The sequence below is a fragment of the Ursus maritimus genome, unplaced genomic scaffold (genome assembly GCF_017311325.1).
Source record: "Ursus maritimus isolate PB19 unplaced genomic scaffold, ASM1731132v1 scaffold_21, whole genome shotgun sequence".
NCBI classification, from domain to species: domain Eukaryota; kingdom Metazoa; phylum Chordata; class Mammalia; order Carnivora; family Ursidae; genus Ursus; species Ursus maritimus.
The window spans coordinates 45,661,692-45,682,617 of NW_024424564.1; the positions used below are offsets into that span (position 1 = coordinate 45,661,692).

Consider the following 20,926-nt stretch of genomic DNA (forward strand, 5'->3'; position numbering starts at 1 on the left):
TATGTCTGAGAAGCATCAAATATGGGACTGAGACACAGCAGGTACTCAATAAATTCCTGAACAAACACCACCTCAGAGTCTTCTGCTGACCCCCAGGACTCACTGTGCATGGAAATCCACAACCACTGGTGTTTCACTGTTGACAACTCGGTCTTGAAAGTCAGGTCCATCCTGGATGTTAAAGGTCGTGGTGCACACTCTGGTGGTGTATATTGACCGGGCTTGGTTGGGTGCTACTGTCAGATCACCAGGACTGCGCTGTGGGGCCCTGCAGGTGAGGGGTGCCCACCGACCCTGAGGGGGCTTCCTGGAGATGATGGAGGCCAGGAATCTCCTCAGGAGAAGCCGCTGAGCCATCTGTGAGGGAGAAAGGCAGGAAGAGTTCAGGAAGTCAATACACCAGGAAAAGAAAGGTATCTGGGCAGTACTGGGGGGGCTCAAGATTCAGGGCCTGGAAAACAATGCCAAGAAATGACACAAGATTTCTAGAGTAGAGGTTAAGTGAAGAATGAGAATCAAAAAGCAGAAGGAACTGCAAACGAGGACAGGAAAACTGGGCTGAAAACCAAAAAGAAATCAGGATGTGGGCGGAGTTACAACAGAAGGGAGGGAGGAACCTTTATTTACGGAGCACCTGCTAAGGGCCAAGTCCATCCCCATCCCCAAGTGCCCTACACACATTACAGTTCTCCCAGATCACCGTGGAGGAAGTTTCTACAGTACTGCTCACATCACAGATGAGAAGTCCAAGGCTCAGGTAAATTGTGACATGTCCAAAGTAACCTAACTATTAAATGAGAGTCAACATTGGAACCCAAGGCCGCCTGCAAATTCTTTATTACTCGTTTAATAGGCGTTTTAATGGGAAATTAAGGGAAAAGGGGGTTACTAAAGGATCAGGAAAGAGGAAACGCAACAATTCAAGGGGAACCAATAAGTTCAGGAACAGGAGTGTGTGGGGGGTTCTAAAAAAAGAAAGGACGTGTCTGAGAAGGGACTGGGGAATCGGACGCCACCGGGGATCCCGGCTCAACGGAGGACCGGTCCCCCCGCCCGGGGCCTCCGCCCGCTCGGCCGCCGGACAGCGCAGGAACAGGCCCGGAGCGTGTCTCCGCCACGACACCACCTCGAGCCACCCCCACGAGCCTCCTACCTCCCTGCAGCGCGAGCGGAGGGATGCACAGCCCGGCCCTCCCCGCCAGTCAAGGGCACTCCTGCCGTCACTTCCTCAGGGGAGGGCCCTCCGAGCATCACTTCCGGGGACTAGCAACCTAGAGCATTTCTCTCCGCAACTGGAGGGGCGGCTTGGATTTTCCACCAATGGGGATGGCGGGAGACGGCACAGCGGAAGGGGTGGAGCTTCAGTTAGGGACCGGAAGAGAGGGCCTCTGGGGGAGGGGGGAAAGAGAACGGAAGAGGAGCTTTTGAGGGAAGGACCGGAAGAGGGTGTGGCCTTCGGGGAGGGGCCGGAAAAGGCGGGCGGGCCGTAGAGGAGGGTCCGGAAGAAGAGGAGGAGGAAGGAGGTGGGAGCACGGGGGAGGTACCTATGGGAGAAAAGGGCAGGAGGGAGGCGTGGTTCCGGGTCTTGCAAACTCTTGCACTGCCCGCCGCTTTTCCTCAGTGTCTTCCAAAAACTGGAGGTGGTGAAGTTTCCTTCCGTCCATCTAACAAATGAGGAAACTAAGCTCCTCGAAGGCGGAGTGCTGGTTGGGGGCAAAAGACCCTGACTGGACGTAAAGAGGACGCTCTGTGGCCCTTGTCTGTCATACACAACTGTACGACCTCGTGGTATCGGGCTAGTCACCCTGGCCCAGGGGGCTTCTGTTTTCCAGTACGGGACATGAAAGACTGGGCTTGTCGCAAGCCTGTCTTTTTGGAGTTCCTAGGGAACTGGGCCTGGACAAATGCCAGATGGTGGTCGTACTTGGAGGGCCTGCCTTTGAGGCCCCTAGTGAAGTGTGGTGACCAGTGGACTTGCTTGGGCCTTGGTTTTCCTTTCACACCCACCGTCACTGTCTTGGCCGCAGGGGTGTAAGCGTCCTCTGTGTGTCCCAGGCTGGAGTCACAGCCAGATCTCCTCTTCCCTGCACCCTGACCTTACATTACCACCACTCTGGCCTCATGGCTCTAGGAATATATCACTGCCTTTTTCCTGCTCCTTGCCTTCAATTTGAAATGCTTTTTTTCTCCACTTGGTGGAACACCTACTTACCACTTCTTTGAGCAGCATTAATTGCTTCCTTCTCTGTAGAGTGCTTTGTTCGTAACTCTTGCGAAACACATTGTACGGTGTCTGTCTCTTTCCCTAGACCACATGCTTCCTGAGGGTAGGGATTTGTAGCTTTTATTTGACTCCTTAAGCCCAGCAATCTCATACAGTGCCTGGCTCACAGGGGATGTTCCATAGATGCTTATTAAACAGTATCTTTGGATATTTCAGGGAATGGTTTGCTGAAAGGTTATGTGATTTGTCCAAGGTCACAAGGCAGGTAAATTGACAGAACCCCATCTCACACCTCCATTTCAATCTACCTTGGGGGGATCCCTTATAGCTAGTGGGGATCCCTTACAGTTCCAGAGTTTGCTTAAATGTCTTTCCTGAATTTTGCAGTATTACTCTCTATGACTGGAAGGCGTTTCCCTCTACTCTCCATGGGAGAAAATGCTATCAGATACCAGACTAGGCATCATCTTTGGAGACCCTTCCCTGAGGTCTCCTCGAGTGGAAGAGATGCCCTTCTCCGAGCCTCCACAGCCCCTGTGCATCTATCAATCAACCACCACACTCAACACTCCGTTGTTCCTGTTTCTTTCTTTCTTTGTTTTGTTTCCATTGCACTTATTATTAATATGAAAAAGTGTTAAGAAAAATTTTAGGGCAATTGGCTGGCTCAGTTGGAGGAACATACGACTCTTGATCTTGGGGTTGTGAGTTTGAGCCTCATGTTGGGTATAGAGATTACTGAAAAAGGAGGAATGCCTGGGTGGCTTAGTTGGTTAAGCTTCTGCCTTTGTCTCAGGTTGTGATCCCAGGGTCCTGGGATTGAGCCCCATGTCGGGCTCCCCACTCAGTGGGCAGTCTGCTTGTCTCTGCCCCTCCCCCACGCTCATTCTCTCTCTCTCTCAAATAAATAAATAAAATCTTTAAGAAAGTGAAAAATCTAAAACATAATTCATTCTCAGTTTTCCAACAGTTCTCATCCTTCCCTCTTGCCCACACAACTCCCGAACCATTTCCTCAGGGCCAGTTCATGACCAAACCTGTTCACTGCCGTTTTCACAGGAAACAGCCCATGCCCAGGATGGAGGAAAGAAGACGGGAAGAGGGCCTCCATACTGTTCAGGTTCCAGCCAAAGGTAGGCGGGGTGGAGAGTCAAAGAATTCAGACGAAAGGCCTGGCGGCTTCATAATGCCATAGTCTAACTGAAGTGGGCTGGAGAGGGGATAGGGTTGCCCGTCAGAGGCATAAGAGGACATTTCATGGGCTTGTGTCAAACCCAGAAAAACCGAGGGCAGGAGAAGGATGGGGAGGCCAGGGAGGCAGTCTTGTGGGAAGTTTCACAATGCTCCCATGCTGGGACGTGCGGAAATATAGAGGGCACCAAGAGCCTCAGTCATTTTGGCAGAAAAACTCACTCTGGTGTGGGGAGGTCACAAAAATGCCCCGGACACTGAGAAGGGCTCTGAGGGTGCAAAGTTTCACAAAGCACAGTGGCCACAGACCAGAGACATGGGGCTCATGCTTCTGACACAGAAACAACAAAATACTCTCTGCTTTTTTTCTTCCTCACTCATTATACTGTCAGCTCCTGCAGGGTCCCTCTGTCTCTCCATTGCTTACCTCAGGGCCTGGGGCCCCATAGCAGGTGCTCAGTGATTATTTGCTCCATGGACAGAGCTCAGGAGTGCAAATCACGTCTTCTAATCCCAAATCTCATTTTCCCCACCATATTACGTGGCTCCATGAGACCCTTCCAGAATCACTGCCATGGTGGTTGTTTTTTTCCCCGCACTTCGTCTTGACCATATTTGTTCTCTGTGCAGTTGGCAGGTTCCCTCCCTCACTCCCCTGGCGTGTGCAGGGACCTTCCTCCGGGATGGGTGAGGGAATCTTTGGAATAGGCCTACATCCCCCCTGGTCATCTGCTGTGTCAGCCTTCCACTTACTAGATTGTCCATCACAGGCAGGAGACTAGGGCAGCGCACGGTCAGGCGTGGCCCTCTCCACCGTGTGACCTCTTGCTTTTGCCTCCACCCCTGCCTACGACTGGAGCCAGTGGTGGTAATCCACAGCGGGAGCCCCAGGACCTCTGGCTCCCCTGACGGCAGCCTCCTTTGGTGCAGCTGTTTCGCTAATATGGTTACCATCTGGCGGGGATGCTGCCCGCTTGTCCGTGTTTATTTCCGTTTTCCTGTATCTCCCGCACTTTCTCTTCCAGTCACCTCTTCATCCTATTCTTCATGTCCGCTGACTGCACTTTCTGGTAGGCCCATCTCCCTGTGTAATTCACATTCCGAATTCCAAAGGGGGACCAGTCCTGCTTATCCTTATTCCATAGTGACTTCACCTCTTGGCCTCAGGCTTCTCATCTGAGAAATGGAAAGAATGATGCCTTCCTCATAGGGGGCTGGGAGGCTGCAGAAAGGACTGAGAACAGGGCCTAGCACGTTGTCAGTGCCTGATGACTGATGAACTCTCTCTCTGCAGGGAGAGAGCTTATGACAAGGCTGCACTCACAGTAGGCCACAAAGGGGCTCTTCAGCTCCATGCTAGGGTGTCTGCCCAGCCAGAGCCGACCTGGCATGAGTCCGGCTCAGGCACCAGGCAGGCTGAGGGCACAGGTGTGAAAGGAAGGGAAGGGAGCCAGGGCTAGCAGCCTGAGCTAGGGGTAAGGCTTCTACTGCTGTCTCTCGCTGAGGTTTATTGCAGTGTTTTTAGACTGTGGAATGTGAGCCATTGGTGGGTTTGTGAAATCAATATAGTGGGTTGTGATCAGCTTCAAAACAAACGAACGGAATTGAAAATGTCAGAGTGTGTTGTGTGTTACAAGTATTATTTGGTGGAACAGTTGTTGGTGTTATGTCTCTATCTGTGTGTCCTGGGTTGTGATGTAGAATGTGTTTCTTGCTGTGGGTCGTGGTCAGAGGGTTTGGAAACTGTTGATAAACTGAAGAGTTACCAAGCACCAGACACTGTGCTAAAAGCACCCTACATGTATCAACTCATTTAATCCTACAACCCTGTGCGTCCCCATATTGCAGATGGGGAAAATGGAGTCCATGGAGTTTAAGTACCTTGTCCAGGGTCACCCAAATAGTAGGAGGTGGAAGCTTAAAGGTATTCTGTTGCCCCTAGCAAGCGGCTGATTTGACTCTAGACTGCTGTTCCCCCCCCTTCAATCCCTAGGGACCAGCCAGCCAATCTAGGCCATTGGACTGCGACTGTGGGCCTTAAACCCAGGGTAGGGTGGGCGGGGGGGTGGGGGGTGGGGGGGTGGGCAGCGGTGGTTCTCAGCAACTGTCATTAGCAATGGTGTCCACACGGTGGCAGTGTGGCTCTCACAGTCTCTACAGGGGCCCCGCCCTGGGGCGCCAGCTCCCTTGGGTCCACAGGGCAGGGGACGAGTGTGGGAGACAGGTGCATCTCAGTGACCGCGTGTCCGAGGATTTCATAGCTGGAGGGAAGCACTTTAGCAAAAAACAAACAAACAAAAAAAAACCACCACAGAGAGAGGTAGTGGGCCACATCTAAGCTCATAGTGTTTCTTAGAGGTGTCTTTCCTAGAGTATCTGCTTTCAGTTTTCATCTTGATGGTAATTGGTGAGGTTTTTTTTTTCTGTTTTTAAATGTTTTTTATGTTTTTTAAAAAATGCTTTTGCAGAACAATCAGAACTGTAATGTACGTTTTGCACTTCAACAAGCTGGTTTCATGTTCCGTGGTGATTCATGTTCTGTCGTGTTTCCAGCAATCACACAATGTCCCCTCACCCCTTTCTGAACATGAAGACTGGACACCGGAGTAGCACCGTAACCCTTAACTCCCAGAGCGGCCTCTGCGCCTTCCTGGGATGGCAGGTCTGGAGTGCTGTGACTGTCATGCGGGCGGGTGTATGCTGTCACCCTCACGTTCCCACCCCCTGCCTCCCGCGGACACGTGCAGGCTGGGGTGCTAGGGCTCATTCCAGATCCTGCCCGCTGTGGGGGGTGAGGCTCCTCACGTCTTCCTGCCCAGGCAGGTCTGGTGGCTCAAAGTTGCCAGTGCGTGTTTAACAACTCGACTCTACTGTGCCTTTAATATTATCTGTAAATAAGAATTAACATCTACAAAACTCTTGCAAAAAGGTAGCCTTTAGAATCAACGTTGGGTCTTATCATAGACTTTTCCAGGAGGTGCCAATCACAGACCCGAGCTGGGAAGGCGGGCCTCGGGTGTGCTGGTGTTAGATCTCAGAGCCCAGGTTGGCGAACAGGTGAGCTTTGGAGTCAGATGGACCTGGATATGGATCCTGGCTCCGCCACTTACGCACAGTGTGATGTAACCCATATAAGGCTTGGTTTCCTCATCTGTAAAATGGGGCCAGCAGAATGTACCTTAGATACTGTTTATGGATGGAAATCAAGTCGTAGAAAGGTCCTGTGACTTACCAAAGCACACAGGTAGTCAGAGGAGAGGGCAGGCTCACATCCAGATCTTCTGACCGCATGTCCTGAGTTCTTCCCACTGACTGCAAGGATGTGGTGGGGCTAGGTCTGAAGATAGGTATATTTGTCTTTAGTTTGTGAAAGTGTCACAAGAATTATAGTGAGGGCCTGTGAATAAGAATGACTTTTGCTTCCTGAGACTTTGCTATTTTTTTTTAAGATTTTATTCATTTATTTATTTTTTGGGAGGGGGAGGAACAGAGGGAGAGGGACAAGCCTGACGTGGGGTCTGATCCCACTACCCTGAGATCATGACCTGAGCCGAAACCAAGAGCCGGACGCCTAACCGACTGAGCCGCCCAGGCGCCCCCTGAGCCTTTGCTTTATGTGTAAAATTGGACTGTTAATAATATTCACCAATGTCTGAGGGTTATTGTGAAGGATTAAACAGGATAATGCAAGTAAAGGGCTCATAGTAAGTGCTCTTAGATTTCAATCTTGAGATTTATGGAGGCTTGCATTATGGCCCAGCCTGTGGTCTGTCTTTGTGAATGTACCATGTGCACCTGAGAAGACTGTCTATTCTGTAGTTGCTGAGCGGCGTGTCCTGTACATGCCAAGTAGGTCAAGGTGGCTGATAGAGTGTTGGTTAGCTTCTCTATGGCTTTACTGATTGCTCTGCTAGCTGTTCTATTAATTATTGAGAGCAGGATGATTGTGAATTTGTCTATTTCTCCCTTAAATCTGTTCATTGTTTCTTCGCTTATTTGGAAACTTTGTTATTAGGCTCCTACAGATTTAGGATTGTTGTGTCTTTCTTTTCTTTTTCTTTCTTTCTTTCTTTCTTTCTTTCTTTCTTTCTTTCTTTCTTTCTTTCTTTCTTTCTTTCTTTCTTTCTTCCTCTCTCTTTCTTTCTTTTTTTTTTAAGATTTTATTTATTTATTTGACAGAGACAGCCAGAGAGAGAGAGAGAACACAAGCAGGGAGAGTGGGAGAGGAAGAAGCAGGCTCCCAGCGGAGGAGACTGATGTGGGGCTCGATCCCAGAACGCCAGGATCACGCTCTGAGCCAAAGGCAGACATTCAACGACTGTGCCACCCAGGCGCCCCTGTTGTGTCTTTCTGACGTTGTGACTGTTTCCCTATTATGGGATGTCTCTCCTTAACTCCAGCAATGCCCTTCATCTTGGAGTTTACTTTATCTGCTACTTAAAGAGCCACTCCCAACATTCTGTGTTTGTGGTTTTTTTTTTATAAAGATTTTATTTTTTTATTTGTCAGAGAGAGAGAGCACAAACAAGCATGCGGAGTGGCAGGCAGAGTGAGAGGGAGAAGCAGGCTCCTCGCTGAGCAGGGAGCCCGATGCAGGACTTGATCCCAGGACGCTGGGATCATGACCTGAGCAGAAGGCAGATGCTCAACCAGCTGAGCCACCCAGGCGCCCCCACTCCACCATTCTTCTGCTTACTGTTTCTCTGATATATCTTTTTTGATCCTTTTACTGTCAGTCTATCTGGGGCTTTATATATAAGTGAATACATAGACAGCAGCATATAGTTGGGTCTGGCTTTTTTTTAAAGTAGTCTCCACACGCAACATGGGGCTTGAACTCACAACCCTGTGATCAAGAGTCACACGCGCCACTGAACCAGGCAAGTGCCCCTGGGTCTCGCTTTTTTATGCATTTTTACTATCTCTGCCTTTTAATTGGAGTATTTAGTTCGTTTGGACATGTTTGGATTTAGATCTACGTCACTGTTTGTTTTCTGTTTGTTCCGTGTGTCTTTTGTTCTTCTGGTCTTCCTTTCCAGATTTCTTTTGGGTTTACTGAATATATATGTTCTAGAATTCAATTTATCTATTGATAAATCTATTTGCATTTTCTTTAGTTGCTACTCTAGGGATTGCAGTACAAATCCTTAGCTTTGCACAGTCAATTCAGAGTTAATATTAATATTGTGCCCATAAGATAATATAAGAATCTTGCAACTGGATAGGTCCATTTACCACCTCTTCCTAGCTTTTATGCTATGTCGTCATATTCACTATATCTCTAGGCTGAGAATCCTATAACAGAATGTTGATATTTTTTTCTTTGAATTATCATATATATATGAAATCAAGAGGAAAATACAGTCTTTAATATTTACTGAATTTTTAAAATTTTTTTATATTTTTATATTTTTATTTTATTTTTTGAAAGGATTTTATTTATTTATTTGACAGAGAGAGAGACAGCCAGCGAGAGAGGGAACACAAGCAGGGGGAGAGGGAGAGGAAGAAGCAGCCTCCCAGCAGAGCAGGGAGCCTGATGCGGGGCTTGATCACAGAACCCTGGGATCACGCCCTGAGCCGAAGGCAGACGCTTAGCGACTAAGCCACCTAGGTGCCCCCATTTTTTTTTTTTTTAGATTTAATTTTAAGTAATCTCTACTACCAATGTGGGCCTTGAACTCACAGCCCCAAGATCAAGAGTCCCACGCTCCACTGACTGAGCCAGCCAGGCACCCCTACTATTTACTCATATATTTGTCCTTTCCAGTGCTCTTCAATTCTTCTTGAAGAGATCTGGGTTTTCATCTGATATAATTTCCTTTCAACCCAAAGAAGTTACATTAGCATTTCTTACAGTTCAAGCCTGCTGGAAATTGATTCTCTTCATTTTAGTTTATCTAAAAATGTCTTTATTTGCCTTAATTCTTGAGAATATTTTCATTGGCCATGGAATTCTGGTTGATATATTTTCTTCCTTTCCCGTTAGCATTTAAAAAATGCCCTTTCACTGTCTTCTGGCTTCCATAGTTTCCAATGAGATATCACCAGTTATTCGTTCCATGTGTATAATGTGTTGTGTTTCTTTAGTCGCTTTTAAGATCTTTTATTTATCTTTGGTTTTCAGCATTTACCTGATGTGCTAGAGTGTGGTTCTCTTTGTGTTTATCTTGCTTGGATTCACTGAGATTCCAGAATCTAAATTTATGCATTTCACCAAACTTAAGGAAATTCAGAACATTATGTATTTAAAAAATTGTTTTTACTCTATTTTCTATTTTCTCACCTTCTGAAACTCCAATTATACATATATTAGAGATTTTTTAAAAAAGATTTTATTTATTTGGCAGAGAGAGACACAGTGAGAGAGGGAACACAAGCAGATAGAGAGGGAGAAGCAGGCTTCCCGCTGAGCAGGTTGCCTGACGTGGGGCTCGATCCCAGGACCCTGGGATCATGACCTGAGCCAAAGGCAGACGCTTAATGACTGAGTCACCCAGGCGCCCCCATATATTGGAGCTTTTTATATTGCCCTGTAATTACTTAGACTCTTGATTTTCCAATTCTTTTACTCTGTGTTCTTCAGATTGGGTTATTTCTTTTCTTTTCTTTTTAAAAAATATTTATTAATTTAAGTAAGTTCTACACCCAACGTGGGGCTTGAACTCATTACCCCAAGATGAAGAGTCACATGCTTTTCCGACTAAGCCAGCCAGGTCCCCCAAGATTGGATTATTTCTATTGATCTAGCTTTACCTTCATTGATAGTTATTCTTCTGTCATCTCCAAAATGCTGTTAAAACTGTCATGTGAACTTTTGATTTCCAGGTATTTTATTTTTTCAGTTCTAGAATTTCCATTTTTTTAAATAGTTTTTATTTCTCTGTTGAGATTTTCTGTTTATTTAGTCATTGTGAGCGTTTTTTTATGTCCTTGAGGATATTTGTAATAACTGCTTTAAAATCTTTGTCTGATATATCCAGCATCTGGGTCAATTCCATTGCTTTTCTCTTTAGTATGGGTCATATTTTCCTACTTCTTTATATTTCTAATAATTTTGGATTGTATCCTGGATTGTGTCACATTGTGATTGATGTATTCATTGCAGAGACTCTGAATTCTGTATATTTCCCCAAAGAATGTTGATTTTTTTTTGTTTTAGTGGACAGTTAACTTGGCTCAGTTTGAACTCCAAGCTCCGTCTCCTTCGTGGTGGGCAGCACTGAACCCTGTTATATTTTTCTGCCTTAGCTGAGCTACTTATAATTCACCCCAACATGGGTAGTTCAGGGGTCAGCCAGAGATTTGAACAGAGTTTTTTTTGCAGAATTTGGGCCCCTTCTCTGTGGTGTGTGCTCTCTCTCTATTTCTCTCTCTCTCTTTTAAGATTTTATTTAAGTAGTCTCTATATCTAATGTGGGACTTGAACTCACAACCCCAAGATCAAGAGTTGCATGCTCTTCTAACTGAGCCAGCCATGTGCCCCTGTGGCTCTCTCTTTTTTAGGATTTTCCCCACCCTTCCTTTCCACTTCTGTGGTATCCCGTAACTCTTTCCTCTGGGTCTTTGAGCCAGCAAGACTCTGGGCTTCTATTGAAATTTTAGCTGAGCTGTGTGGTGCTAGCTGAAGTCTGGCCTTAGGTGAAAAGCACTACAAAATAGATGACTCACCCAATGCCATTTCCTTTCTCAATGTGTCAGCTCTCTTCTAGTTCTGCCTACCTGGGTTGCTCTCCAGTGTCTTCAGGTAATTTTTCTTTTTCTTTTTTTCTTTTAAGTAAACTCTATGCCCAATGTGAGGCTCAAACTCATGACCCTGAGATCAAGAGTCACATGTTCTACTGACTGAGCCAGCCAGGCACCCCCTTCAGGCGGCCCCACCAGGGTATGTATTTTTTCTTTTTTAAGATTTAATTTATTTGGGGGGGGGGGAGAGAGGTCACAAGCAGGTGGAGGGGCTGAGGGAGAAGATCCCAGGACCTTGGGATCGTGCCCTGAGTCAAAAGCAGATACTGAACCAACTGAGCCACCCAGGTGCCCCATGAACATAGTTTTTCAATATTTACTGAGTAGTCCAAAAACTTACCACGTGGAGGATGCACTCAGTTGTTCTATGAGACAGTAATTATTCAGCTTGGTGCCATAAGAAGCAGAAGTTGGGGTCAGGTCAGGTTTCATGTCCCTTATTTTTACTTTCTGGTCACTTACACATGATCTGTATCACCTCTGTTTTATGTTTTCTGAAACTCACAACTCCTGGAGCACAAAGTTACTTCCTTCTTGGAACTTGGTGTGAACTGTTTTTATGTTTAGAAAAATAGTTCTCTAGGGACGTCTGGGTGGCTCAGTTGGTTAAGTGTCTGCCTTCAGCTCAGGTCATGATCTCAGGGTCCTGGACTGAGACCTGCGTCGGGCTCCCTCCTCAGTGAGGAGCCTGCCTCTCCCTCTGCCTGCTGCTCTCCTTGCTTGTGCTCGCTCGCTCTCTGACAAATAAATAAATGAAATCTCAAAAAAAAAAAAGAAAAGAAAAGAAAAATGGTTCTCTTTGTTTAGAGCTTTCCTCAGGCTTCCCAACTGGATCCAGGTTGAAACCAGCCTTGGAACACTAACCCTAAGTCTAGGGGTCATAAGGTAGGAAGAAACAGGGGCACCTGGGTGGCTCAGTTGGTTAAATGTCCAACTCTTGATTTCCGCTCAGGTCATGACCTCAGGGTCATGAAATCCAACCTTGTGTCAGGCTCTGCATTCAGTGTGGAGTCTGCTTGAGATTCTGTCTCTCCCTCTTCCTCTGCCCCTCCCCCTGCTCATACACTCTCTCTCCCTCTCAAATAAATAAATAAATGAAATCTGAAAAAAAAAGGTAGGAAGAAACATTTGCTCTGGATGAGTTAAGGAGTTAAGGGGTCCCAAGGAACCGGCTACCTGTCTGTAAAGATGACTCAGATTATCCTCAAGGGAATCAGGCTTCTAAGGAGGTCATTTTGCTTCTCTTCTAGAGTCCAGAGCTTGGTCCACTTGTTCTCATCCACCACAAAGATTCACTGATGTATGTGCAAGACAGAGAGCCCACTGTTATGGGCTGAATGTTTGTGTCCTCCCCAAATTCGTATGTTGAAGCCCTAATGCCCAGTGCGATGGTGTTTGGAGGGGGGGCCTTTGAAGGACAATTAAATTTAGATGAAGTCATGAGGGCGGGTTCCCTACGATGGGACTGGTGTCCTTAGAAGAAGAGGAAGAGAGACCAGAGCATTCTGTGTCATTAACGGCCACGTGAGGTTATGAGAAGGTAGCAAGAAGGTGGCCATCTGCAAGCCAGAAAGAGAGCTTTCCCCAGGAACTGAAGCTGCCAGCCCCCTGACCTTGGACTTCCCAGGCTCTATAACTATGAGACCTAAAACATGTTGTTTAAGCCACTTTGTCTGTAGTATTTTGTTATGGAGGCCTGAGATACCCACCAAGAGTTAAAAGGTATATATTTTATCTTTTTTTGAACCAGGATACTGTGCTATAAAAATAGCTGTTGGAGGGGCGCCTGGGTGGCTCAGTTGGATAAGCGTCTGACTCTTGGTTTCGGCTCAGGTCGTGATCTCCTGGGTTGTGGGATTGAGCCCCCAGTCAGGCTTTGTGCTCAGTGGGGAGTCAGCTTGAAGATTCTTGCCCTTTGCCCCTCCCCCCACTCGTGTGTGTGTGTGTGTGTGTGTGTGTGTGCGCGCGCGTGTGTGTGTGCGCACATGTGCTCTCTCTCTCAAATCAATAAATCTTTTAAAAAAATCAGGCAGGACAATCTTTCCCTGAAACCCTCCTTACTTCTCCGTGACCAGTACTGAGTGACATGGTCACTTCTAAATGGATAACTGGCCAAGGGAGATGGATTAGACCAATTGCAGGGTTCACTCTGTGGAGCTGGCCCACTTTTCCTGAACTCCTCCAGCCATACACACTCTGAACAAAATCAGGAAGCTGTCAGCAAGGAAGGAGTGAGGGAATGGCTCCTGGCTAGGTAGCTGATATTATAATTAGCTATAAATGCTGGAAATTTATAGAAAACAGTAAAATAAAGTACACCTCATATCAGCAAGTGAGGGGTTCAGACCACTCAGTGGTTCACGTGATGGGGAGGTCAGGAGAGAGGAAGGCCAGAGGTAGAATTTATGGAAAGGTTGTGTGGTGGAGACTGTTGGCTTCCAGAGTAATAGGATTTTAAGTTGAGCTCAGGCTTTTCAGCTGAAGATTGCACTTCCCAACCTCTCTTGCAGTTTCTTCTGGCTGGGTCAGTAGGTTGTGGGGATGGAAGTCATTTGTTCAACTTCCAAGCTGTTCTTTTAAAGTCAGGGTCAGGAAACTCTTTCTTTAAAGGTCCAGATGATAAATACTTTAGGCTTTGCAGGCTCTAAGGTCTCTGTTCCAACTACTCAGCTCTGTGGTTGTAAGTGCAAAAGCAGAAATAGACAATGCATACACGGATGGGCTGGTCTGTGTCTCAATAAAACTTTATTTACACAAACAGGCAAAAGGCCAGATTTGGCCCATGGGTAGTAGTTTACCAACTTCTGCTTTAAAAGGGTGGGGCATGCCATCCCCTTCTCTCTAATTGGAATATGGATGCGTTGGCTGGAACTGGGGTAACTACTTTGGATCCCAGGCTTTAAGTCATGTGTTGAAAATGGTGGAGAAAAAAGGTAGGAATTCGAGTCCCCGACCCTATGGAGCACATACCCACTCTGCACTGCTCGTGCCAACTGTTACTTGGGGAGGACTAAATATTTGTTTTACAACACTTGGATTTTGGGCCTGGCAGTGGCCGCCATATTTGTAGCTTAGCTATCTTATTTCACAGAGCCTAAGAGGCCATCAAATGTAAATTACACAATTATTTCATGTATCACCAAGAAAGAAAAACACTGCTGTGCCTGTTACTGAACTTTGCTTCTCAGCTCCAGATCCACTCTTCCTCTTTGTGCTTCGTGATGACAGTGCTAGAAACCTGTGGACTACACGGCACCTTTGCTTGCTGGCCAGCTTTTGCCACAAAGGGTCATTTGAGGGAGACTAGAAGGGCAAGGAAGAGAGAGAAGGAACTTGTTCCTACCTATTTGCTTCCCATTCTTTTTTTTTTTTTTTAAGATTTATTTATTATTTATTTTAGAGAGAGAGTGCGTGTGAGCGGAGGGAGGGGCAGAGGGAGAGGGTGAGGGGAAGAAGACTCCCCACTCAGCTTGATCTCCCCACCTAGAGATCTTGACCTGAGCCAAAATCAAGAGTCAGATGCTCAACTGACTGAGTCACCCGGGTGCCCCTTGCTTCCCATTCTCACCACTGTCCAGAGCTCTGGCTTCTCACCCAGGCAGCAGCCATCGGCTCTAGCCACGGCTTTCTTCAGGACCTCAGAACCAGATTCCTCGTACCCCTCTGGAGGTGCCAGCACTAGGCAAGCAGTGCCTCCCTTTCAGAGGTCTGGGTCCCTGCGACTCCCAACAGTTAGCACAACCCAAGGTGGGGGAGGTGCTGGCTTCGCACTTACTATCCCTGAGTTATCTCTGCATTCCCTTTGCCTTTTCAGTCTGCAGTGCCTGTATAACAAATCCTCTGTATTAATTTTCCTCATTTGAAATGTGTTCTGTGGCTTTTGTTTTTATGCTTGAATCCAGAATAATAAAACTGTCAGTTATTACATGATGACACAATGTTTCTTATCACTTAGAGTTCTTATTTTACGCTTATTGAAAGAGCTCTTTTTGATTGATTGACTGATAGACTTTTTTTTTTTAAGATTTATTTATTTTAGAAAGAGAGAGAGTATGGGGGGTGAAGGAGCAGAGGGAGAGGGAGAGTTTTAAGGAGACTCTGTGCTGAGCGCAGAGCCCCATGCGGGGTTTGATCTTATCACCCTGAGATCATGACCTAAGCTGAAACCAAGAGTCGGAGGCTTAACTGACTGTACCACCCAGGTGCCCCTGACTGATGGATTTTTTTAGATTTTGTATTTAAGAAATCTGTTCTTCCAATGTGGGGCTCAGACTTAGAACCCTGAGATCAAGAGTCATGTGTGACTGATGCAACCAGATGACCCTCTTTTTTATTTTATTTATTTTTTTATTTAAACTATTTAATTTATTTATTGTGAGAGAGAGAGAGAGCACAAGCAGGGGAAGCAGCAGGCAGAGGGAGAAGCAGGCTCACTGCTGAGCAGGGGGCCTGATGTGGGGCTCGATCCTAGGATCCCGGGATCAAGACCTGAGGCGAAGGCAGACGCTTAACCGACTAAGCCACCCAGGCTTCCCTACTTTTTGATTTATTTAAAGAAAATTTAATATATGTCTCGTGCATATATAAAAAGGAAAATACTAGTATGTTTAATAAGAAACATTTAAAAAAATTTTTTTTATTTTAAAGACTTTATTCACTTGTTTTGTCAGAGAAAGAGAGAGCACAACAAGCAGGGGGAGTGGCAGGCAGAGGGAGAGGGAGAAGCAGGCTCCCTGGGGAGCAAGGAGCCCAATGTGGGACTTGATTCCAGGACTCTGGGATCATGACCTCAGCCAAAGGCAGATGCCCAACCAACTGAGCCACCCACGAGTCCCTAATAAGAAGTTTCTAAACTTGGGTACGTGGGTGGCTCAGTTGGTTAAGTGTCTGCTTTCAGCTCAGGTCATGACCCCAGGGTCCTGGGATTGAGTCCCGAATCAGGCTCCCTGCTCTGCAGGGACCCTGCTTCTCCCTCTGCCTCTCTCTCTGTCTCTCATAAATGAATAAATAAATAAAAATCTTAAAAAAAAAAGGAATATCTAAACTTCACACATTCAGAATCCAATTCTTTTGAATCACTTCTTGATTCATGGACATCAGTGTCCGTATTTTTCCCCCAACAAAATACCATCCTCTGTGCCATCAAGAGTGTTGTAATGAACTTTCCTACTTGTGTTGCTGGTCCGCTGTGCTGCGTGTCTGTCCTTGAATTCTTCTCACAACAAGACCAAGACCCTTTGGTGACTCCTTCGGGAACCAACTCAAACTCGCTCATGAAAAGGGACTCGTTAGCTTGTATAACTGGCATGTTCAGGATGCAGCTAGCTTAGGCACGGGGGAATCAGGGCTCCAATAATGTTGCAGAGCTCCGTGGGCTTTCCTTCGCCTGTTTGGCTTTCCTCAGCATGTTGGTTTCATTCCCTATGTGGTGGGAAAGATGGCTACTGCCAGTCACAAGAAGTCCAGCTCTGGGTTTACAGTCTGAGGATAGGAAAGTCCCTCTCCCTCCCAGTGTCCTTCGGTCAAGTCTTAGGCAAGGCTCTGATTGGCCCTGTTTGGGTCACATGTCCAAGTGTGGCTCCTTTTCCCATTGGCCGGTCTGCATTATGTGTCTGCCCTGTGGTGGGTGGTCCCCTAGAGTTGGGTGGACACTGAGTGGGTTCTCCAGGAGAAGGCATGTGATCACAAACATGCCTGTACTAAGGACCCTTTTCTTCAAGTCCCATAATCCTTCCACTTGCCATACGACTTCTTGATCAATTCATGTCTGACAGAGTTGGGAAGTCTTGAATGCTGGAGAAGGGTCCTTTGATCCAAAAAAGTTGTGTTGGGCCAGTTTAGGTGGAAATCCCTTTCGAGTGCAGAGTGTTTGATCTCAGTGAAATACTGGTTTGTCTTGTTGACTCGCACACGTGTACAGGAGTTAGCAGGCTACTTGTGGTTTTCCAGAGGCAAAGACTGCCGTCAGACTCCCGAGTTTCCACCAGTTCATTTCAGGAAACCGCAGAACAAATGGTGAGTCTCCAGGCGCTCTCTTCTTTTCTTTAACTTGCTCGTGCTTCTCTTTCTTTCACTTCTCTTTAAATAATTTTTTAGGAAGTATTTATTTATTTAAGTACTCTTTGTATCCAACGTGGGGCTCAAACTCAACCCTGAGACCAAGAGTCACATGCTCTTCCGACTGAGCCAGCCAGGCGCCCCTCCCTTGTCTTTGTAATCAATCACTCAGTATATGTACACTGAATGGTGTGATACCATAGCTATATTTTACTAAGAGTTTTTCGATGAGTGTGCTTTGCAGTTATCTTTGTGATATGCTTATTAACAATTGTTAATACAGGGGCGCCGGGGTGGCTCAGTTGGTTAAGTGTCCGACTCTTGATTTTGGCTCAGGTCATGATTTCCGTGCTGGGTGTGGAGCCTACTTAAGATTCTACCTCTGCCTATGCTCCTCCCCCTGCCTAAAAAAACCAAAAAACCAAGCGACAATTGCTAGTACAGATAATATACCTGCTGTTACAAGTGTATCTTCACTGAAGCCACCTTATAGCCTCTCCATGGTGTCTATCCCTGATATCTCTTGCTGTGGAACAAGCCAGCCCAACATTTAGTGGCTTAGAACAAGAATCATTTCCCTCACAGATACGAAATTTGAGTGGGGCTTGGCAGGGATCGCTCATCTCTGCTCCCCATGGGGAGCTCAGCTGGGACTGGAGGATCTGTTTCCAATATGGCACACCCACACGGCTGCAAGTTGGTTTGGGCTCTTAGCTGGAAGCTCAGCCATGTGCCTCACTTCCTCTCTACACGGGCCTTCCTCCATGTGGTGGCTGGGTTCCCAGAGAAGCAGTGGAAATTGCCAGTCTTCTCGGGGCTATGCCCAGAAACCGGTGTGGCATCACTGCCACCACGTTCTTTCAGTCAAAACAGTCCCAGAAGCCACCCTAATTCAAGGGGAGGGGACACAGACCTCACATCTTGATAGGAATTGTCATAACCCTTGCAGCCATCCTTAATGTACCACGGAGCTTCATCATGCAGGCTTCTGGATGCTTCTTTTCCTGATAGACTGACTTATTTGAAACTGAAACATAGCTGCTGTTAAAGGGGCTCATCTCATACATTTTCGCAGTTGCTTTATTTCTAAACTACTGTTATAACACACTGAGCATTTCAAGCTAGATTGCATTGTCTTTTTTTTTTTTCTGGTGGTGAGACTTTTCTGCACCTAATTAATTTATAATGATTTGGAATGACTCGAGAGACTGGTCTGAGATGGTAATATCTGCAAGAGAATGAAATAAACAGGTGACAGACTTCTGAAACATTTTGTACTGAGCATGAAACTCAGGGCTCTCTCCAGAAGAGCTGGCGAATCAGTATGCCGGATTGAGAAAGGAGTGAGACAGGATATTCTGCTGGTCTTTTCTTCCCTGCTTAAATACATCTGTTATTTTTTATTTCAGGGCTGATGGGTTAGTCGTGTGATGCACTTGGATTAAATACTTGGGCTAAAGCCTCTCATATATTTGCCCATCAGCTTCCCTTGGTAGGATTCATATTCTGTCTGGATGCCAGATTGAATTAAATGCTTCTTTAAAGCCTGCAATCTGACAAAAACCTTTCCTCAGTCAGCATTTTTACTGTATTAAAAAACTTAGCATCTGCAGGGAAATGATGCAGCCCACGGGTTTCTTTTCTAGGGAAGAATCCAATTTAGCTTTTGGGGGATGATGTTATAATTGGTCAGAGAACCGAGGAGCCTAACTGAGGCTGGAGCCTGGGGGAGGTGATGTGCTCTAGACTCCAGAGCTTTCCTCATCCCATCTGAGTCATCCTGTCCCCACCTGAGTAACAAGACGTCTGGTTGACGGAGTGGATGAATACTCGTTTTGAGGGTATGTTTTTTGTAATCAGCAGTTCAACATTTCCCTGCCACCCGGTGGGGCCACACACACTTTATTTCCTGTTTCTTAGGTTTGGGAATTGTGTGGTCCCGTAATTTCTTGTTAGCCAGTGTTCATGAGAAGGAAACCCATAGGTGACATGGCTGCATTCATGATTTAATAGTTAGAGGGTGGCTCGAAGGAAGTGGATTTTCGAAACACTGTGTAATTGTTCTCAGCATAAGAATGGGGAGAATAGGGTAGAAATGGGGGATAGGATTATCTATCTCTTAGGGTTGTGGTGACAAATTAATGCAGGTAAGCTATTTAGTGCATGTATTAGTTATCTATTGCTGTGTAACAACCCCCCCAACCCCCCGAAATTTAGCAGCTTGAAACAACAGACATTATCTCAAAGGTCTGTGGATCAGCAGTCAGGGAGCAGCCGAGCTGGTGATTCTGGCTGGGGGTCTCTCCTGAGGCTGTGTTCAAGGTGGTGGCCAGCACTGCAGTCATCTAAAGGCTGGATGGGAGTAGGACCTGCTTCTAGGCTTACGCACATGACTCTTGGCAGGTATCAATTCCTTGCCACATTGACAAGGAACTCTCCATATGTGCCTGGATGTCTTTGCAATATGACCCGTGTGAGTGATGAGAGAGAGAACAGTCTCTTGGTGGGTGAATGCTACAGTCTTTTATAACCTAGTCTTGAAAATGACATCCTATCACTTCTCCTCTGTTTGCTATTAGTGAATCACTCAGTCCTGCTCTCACCCAACAGGAGGGGAGTGAGCACCGGCTCTTTGGAGAAGTATCAAAGAATTTGTGAGCCTATCTTTAAAACCACAGCACAGTTCTGGGTACATAGCATATACTCAGTAAATGATTAGATGTTAGGATTAATTTAGCAGATAAATTCACTTCTTGGTGATTCACTTTCTAGACAGACTTTAGTTTGGGCCTTTATTTGGGGAACAAAAGAAATTTGGGGCTCTGCAGCGGATTGGAGATTACACCAGGAGACCTCCACAAAATGAGGGTTTTTTATCTTTCATTTTATGTCACTTGGGAGGGAAGCTTCTTCCAGAGATCTCCTCTGTTGTGCTGGGTCAGTCAGCCCAAAGACTATAGCACAGCAGCCCACGCCGCTTACAATTCCCTTCTCTAGAGGGGGCACATCTTTTCTCTTGACACTGGATGCAGTGTCTTCCTGACTTGGGAGAGGGACGAAACCATGGGCACCCTGGGACCGGGGCAGAGCATGTCCCCTGGGAGGGCTCCCTGCTCCTCTCACCCCCAACAGTTTTAAATCCCAAAAGCAGAGATGATTTTTTAAAAAAATAAATATTTATTTCACTATAGGGTGTAACCACAACTTGGACAAAGGAAGAAAAAGGAAAGAAATGCCTCCACAAACGTGATAGAACTACTCTTGACATTTTGTGATATGTCCTTTCCAGAGTCTCCCCCGTCTGTGGCTTTCTAGTTTTATATAGTTATAAGTAGTTCACAACTACAGTCTCATGGCCTGCCGCTTTTCGCTTGGCTTTGTCACACATGTATTTTTATGGCATGGTCTTTCACCATCTCTGAGGTTTTGAGAGCTGTGTATTTTATTGGGTGAATGTCCCATCGTTCGCTTAAATATTCTTTTTTTTCTCATTAACTCCAATCAGTTGTGTAATAAAGATATTTATTATTTATTTTCTTGTGTTTTATTCTGCTGTCATTATTTTTACCCATGCTGTTTGCCTTTTAATTTTTATCCTTTTCTTTAAATGGTCACATTAGTCACATTAGTTAAGTATGGGCGGGGTGGTGTGGCGGGGGAGCGCCTGGTCAGTGGAGAGCATGACACTTGATTTCAGAGTTGGGATTT

General features: G+C 46.2%; 1 protein-coding gene and 1 long non-coding RNA gene across 4 annotated transcripts in view; one reads left to right on the forward strand and one right to left on the reverse strand.

The window, feature by feature from the left end:
• Positions 1-1,306, reverse strand: part of TXN2 (thioredoxin 2) — a 13,070-nt gene extending 11,764 nt beyond the window's left edge. The window contains exons 1-2 of one of the 2 annotated variants that reach the window (XM_040637473.1): positions 1,154-1,305; positions 104-357 (exon numbers count right to left, since the gene is read on the reverse strand). In XM_040637473.1, the coding sequence (XP_040493407.1) occupies positions 104-357 (254 nt within the window). In that variant the 5' untranslated portion in view covers positions 1,154-1,305. Of the gene's footprint in view, positions 1-103; positions 358-1,153 lie in introns of both variants that reach the window. The other variant, XM_040637470.1, reaches the window with a different exon arrangement.
• Positions 1,307-3,143: 1,837 nt separating this feature from the next.
• On the forward strand, positions 3,144-20,543 carry LOC103676423. 2 transcript variants are annotated; one of them, XR_572110.2, is made up of 3 exons: positions 3,144-3,357; positions 17,082-17,176; positions 20,410-20,543. It is a non-coding gene; the product is annotated as an uncharacterized LOC103676423 (long non-coding RNA). The 2 variants fall into 2 exon arrangements; XR_572109.2 differs by lacking the exon at positions 3,144-3,357 and adding an exon at positions 11,249-11,300.
• The last annotated feature ends 383 nt before the right edge of the window (positions 20,544-20,926 follow it).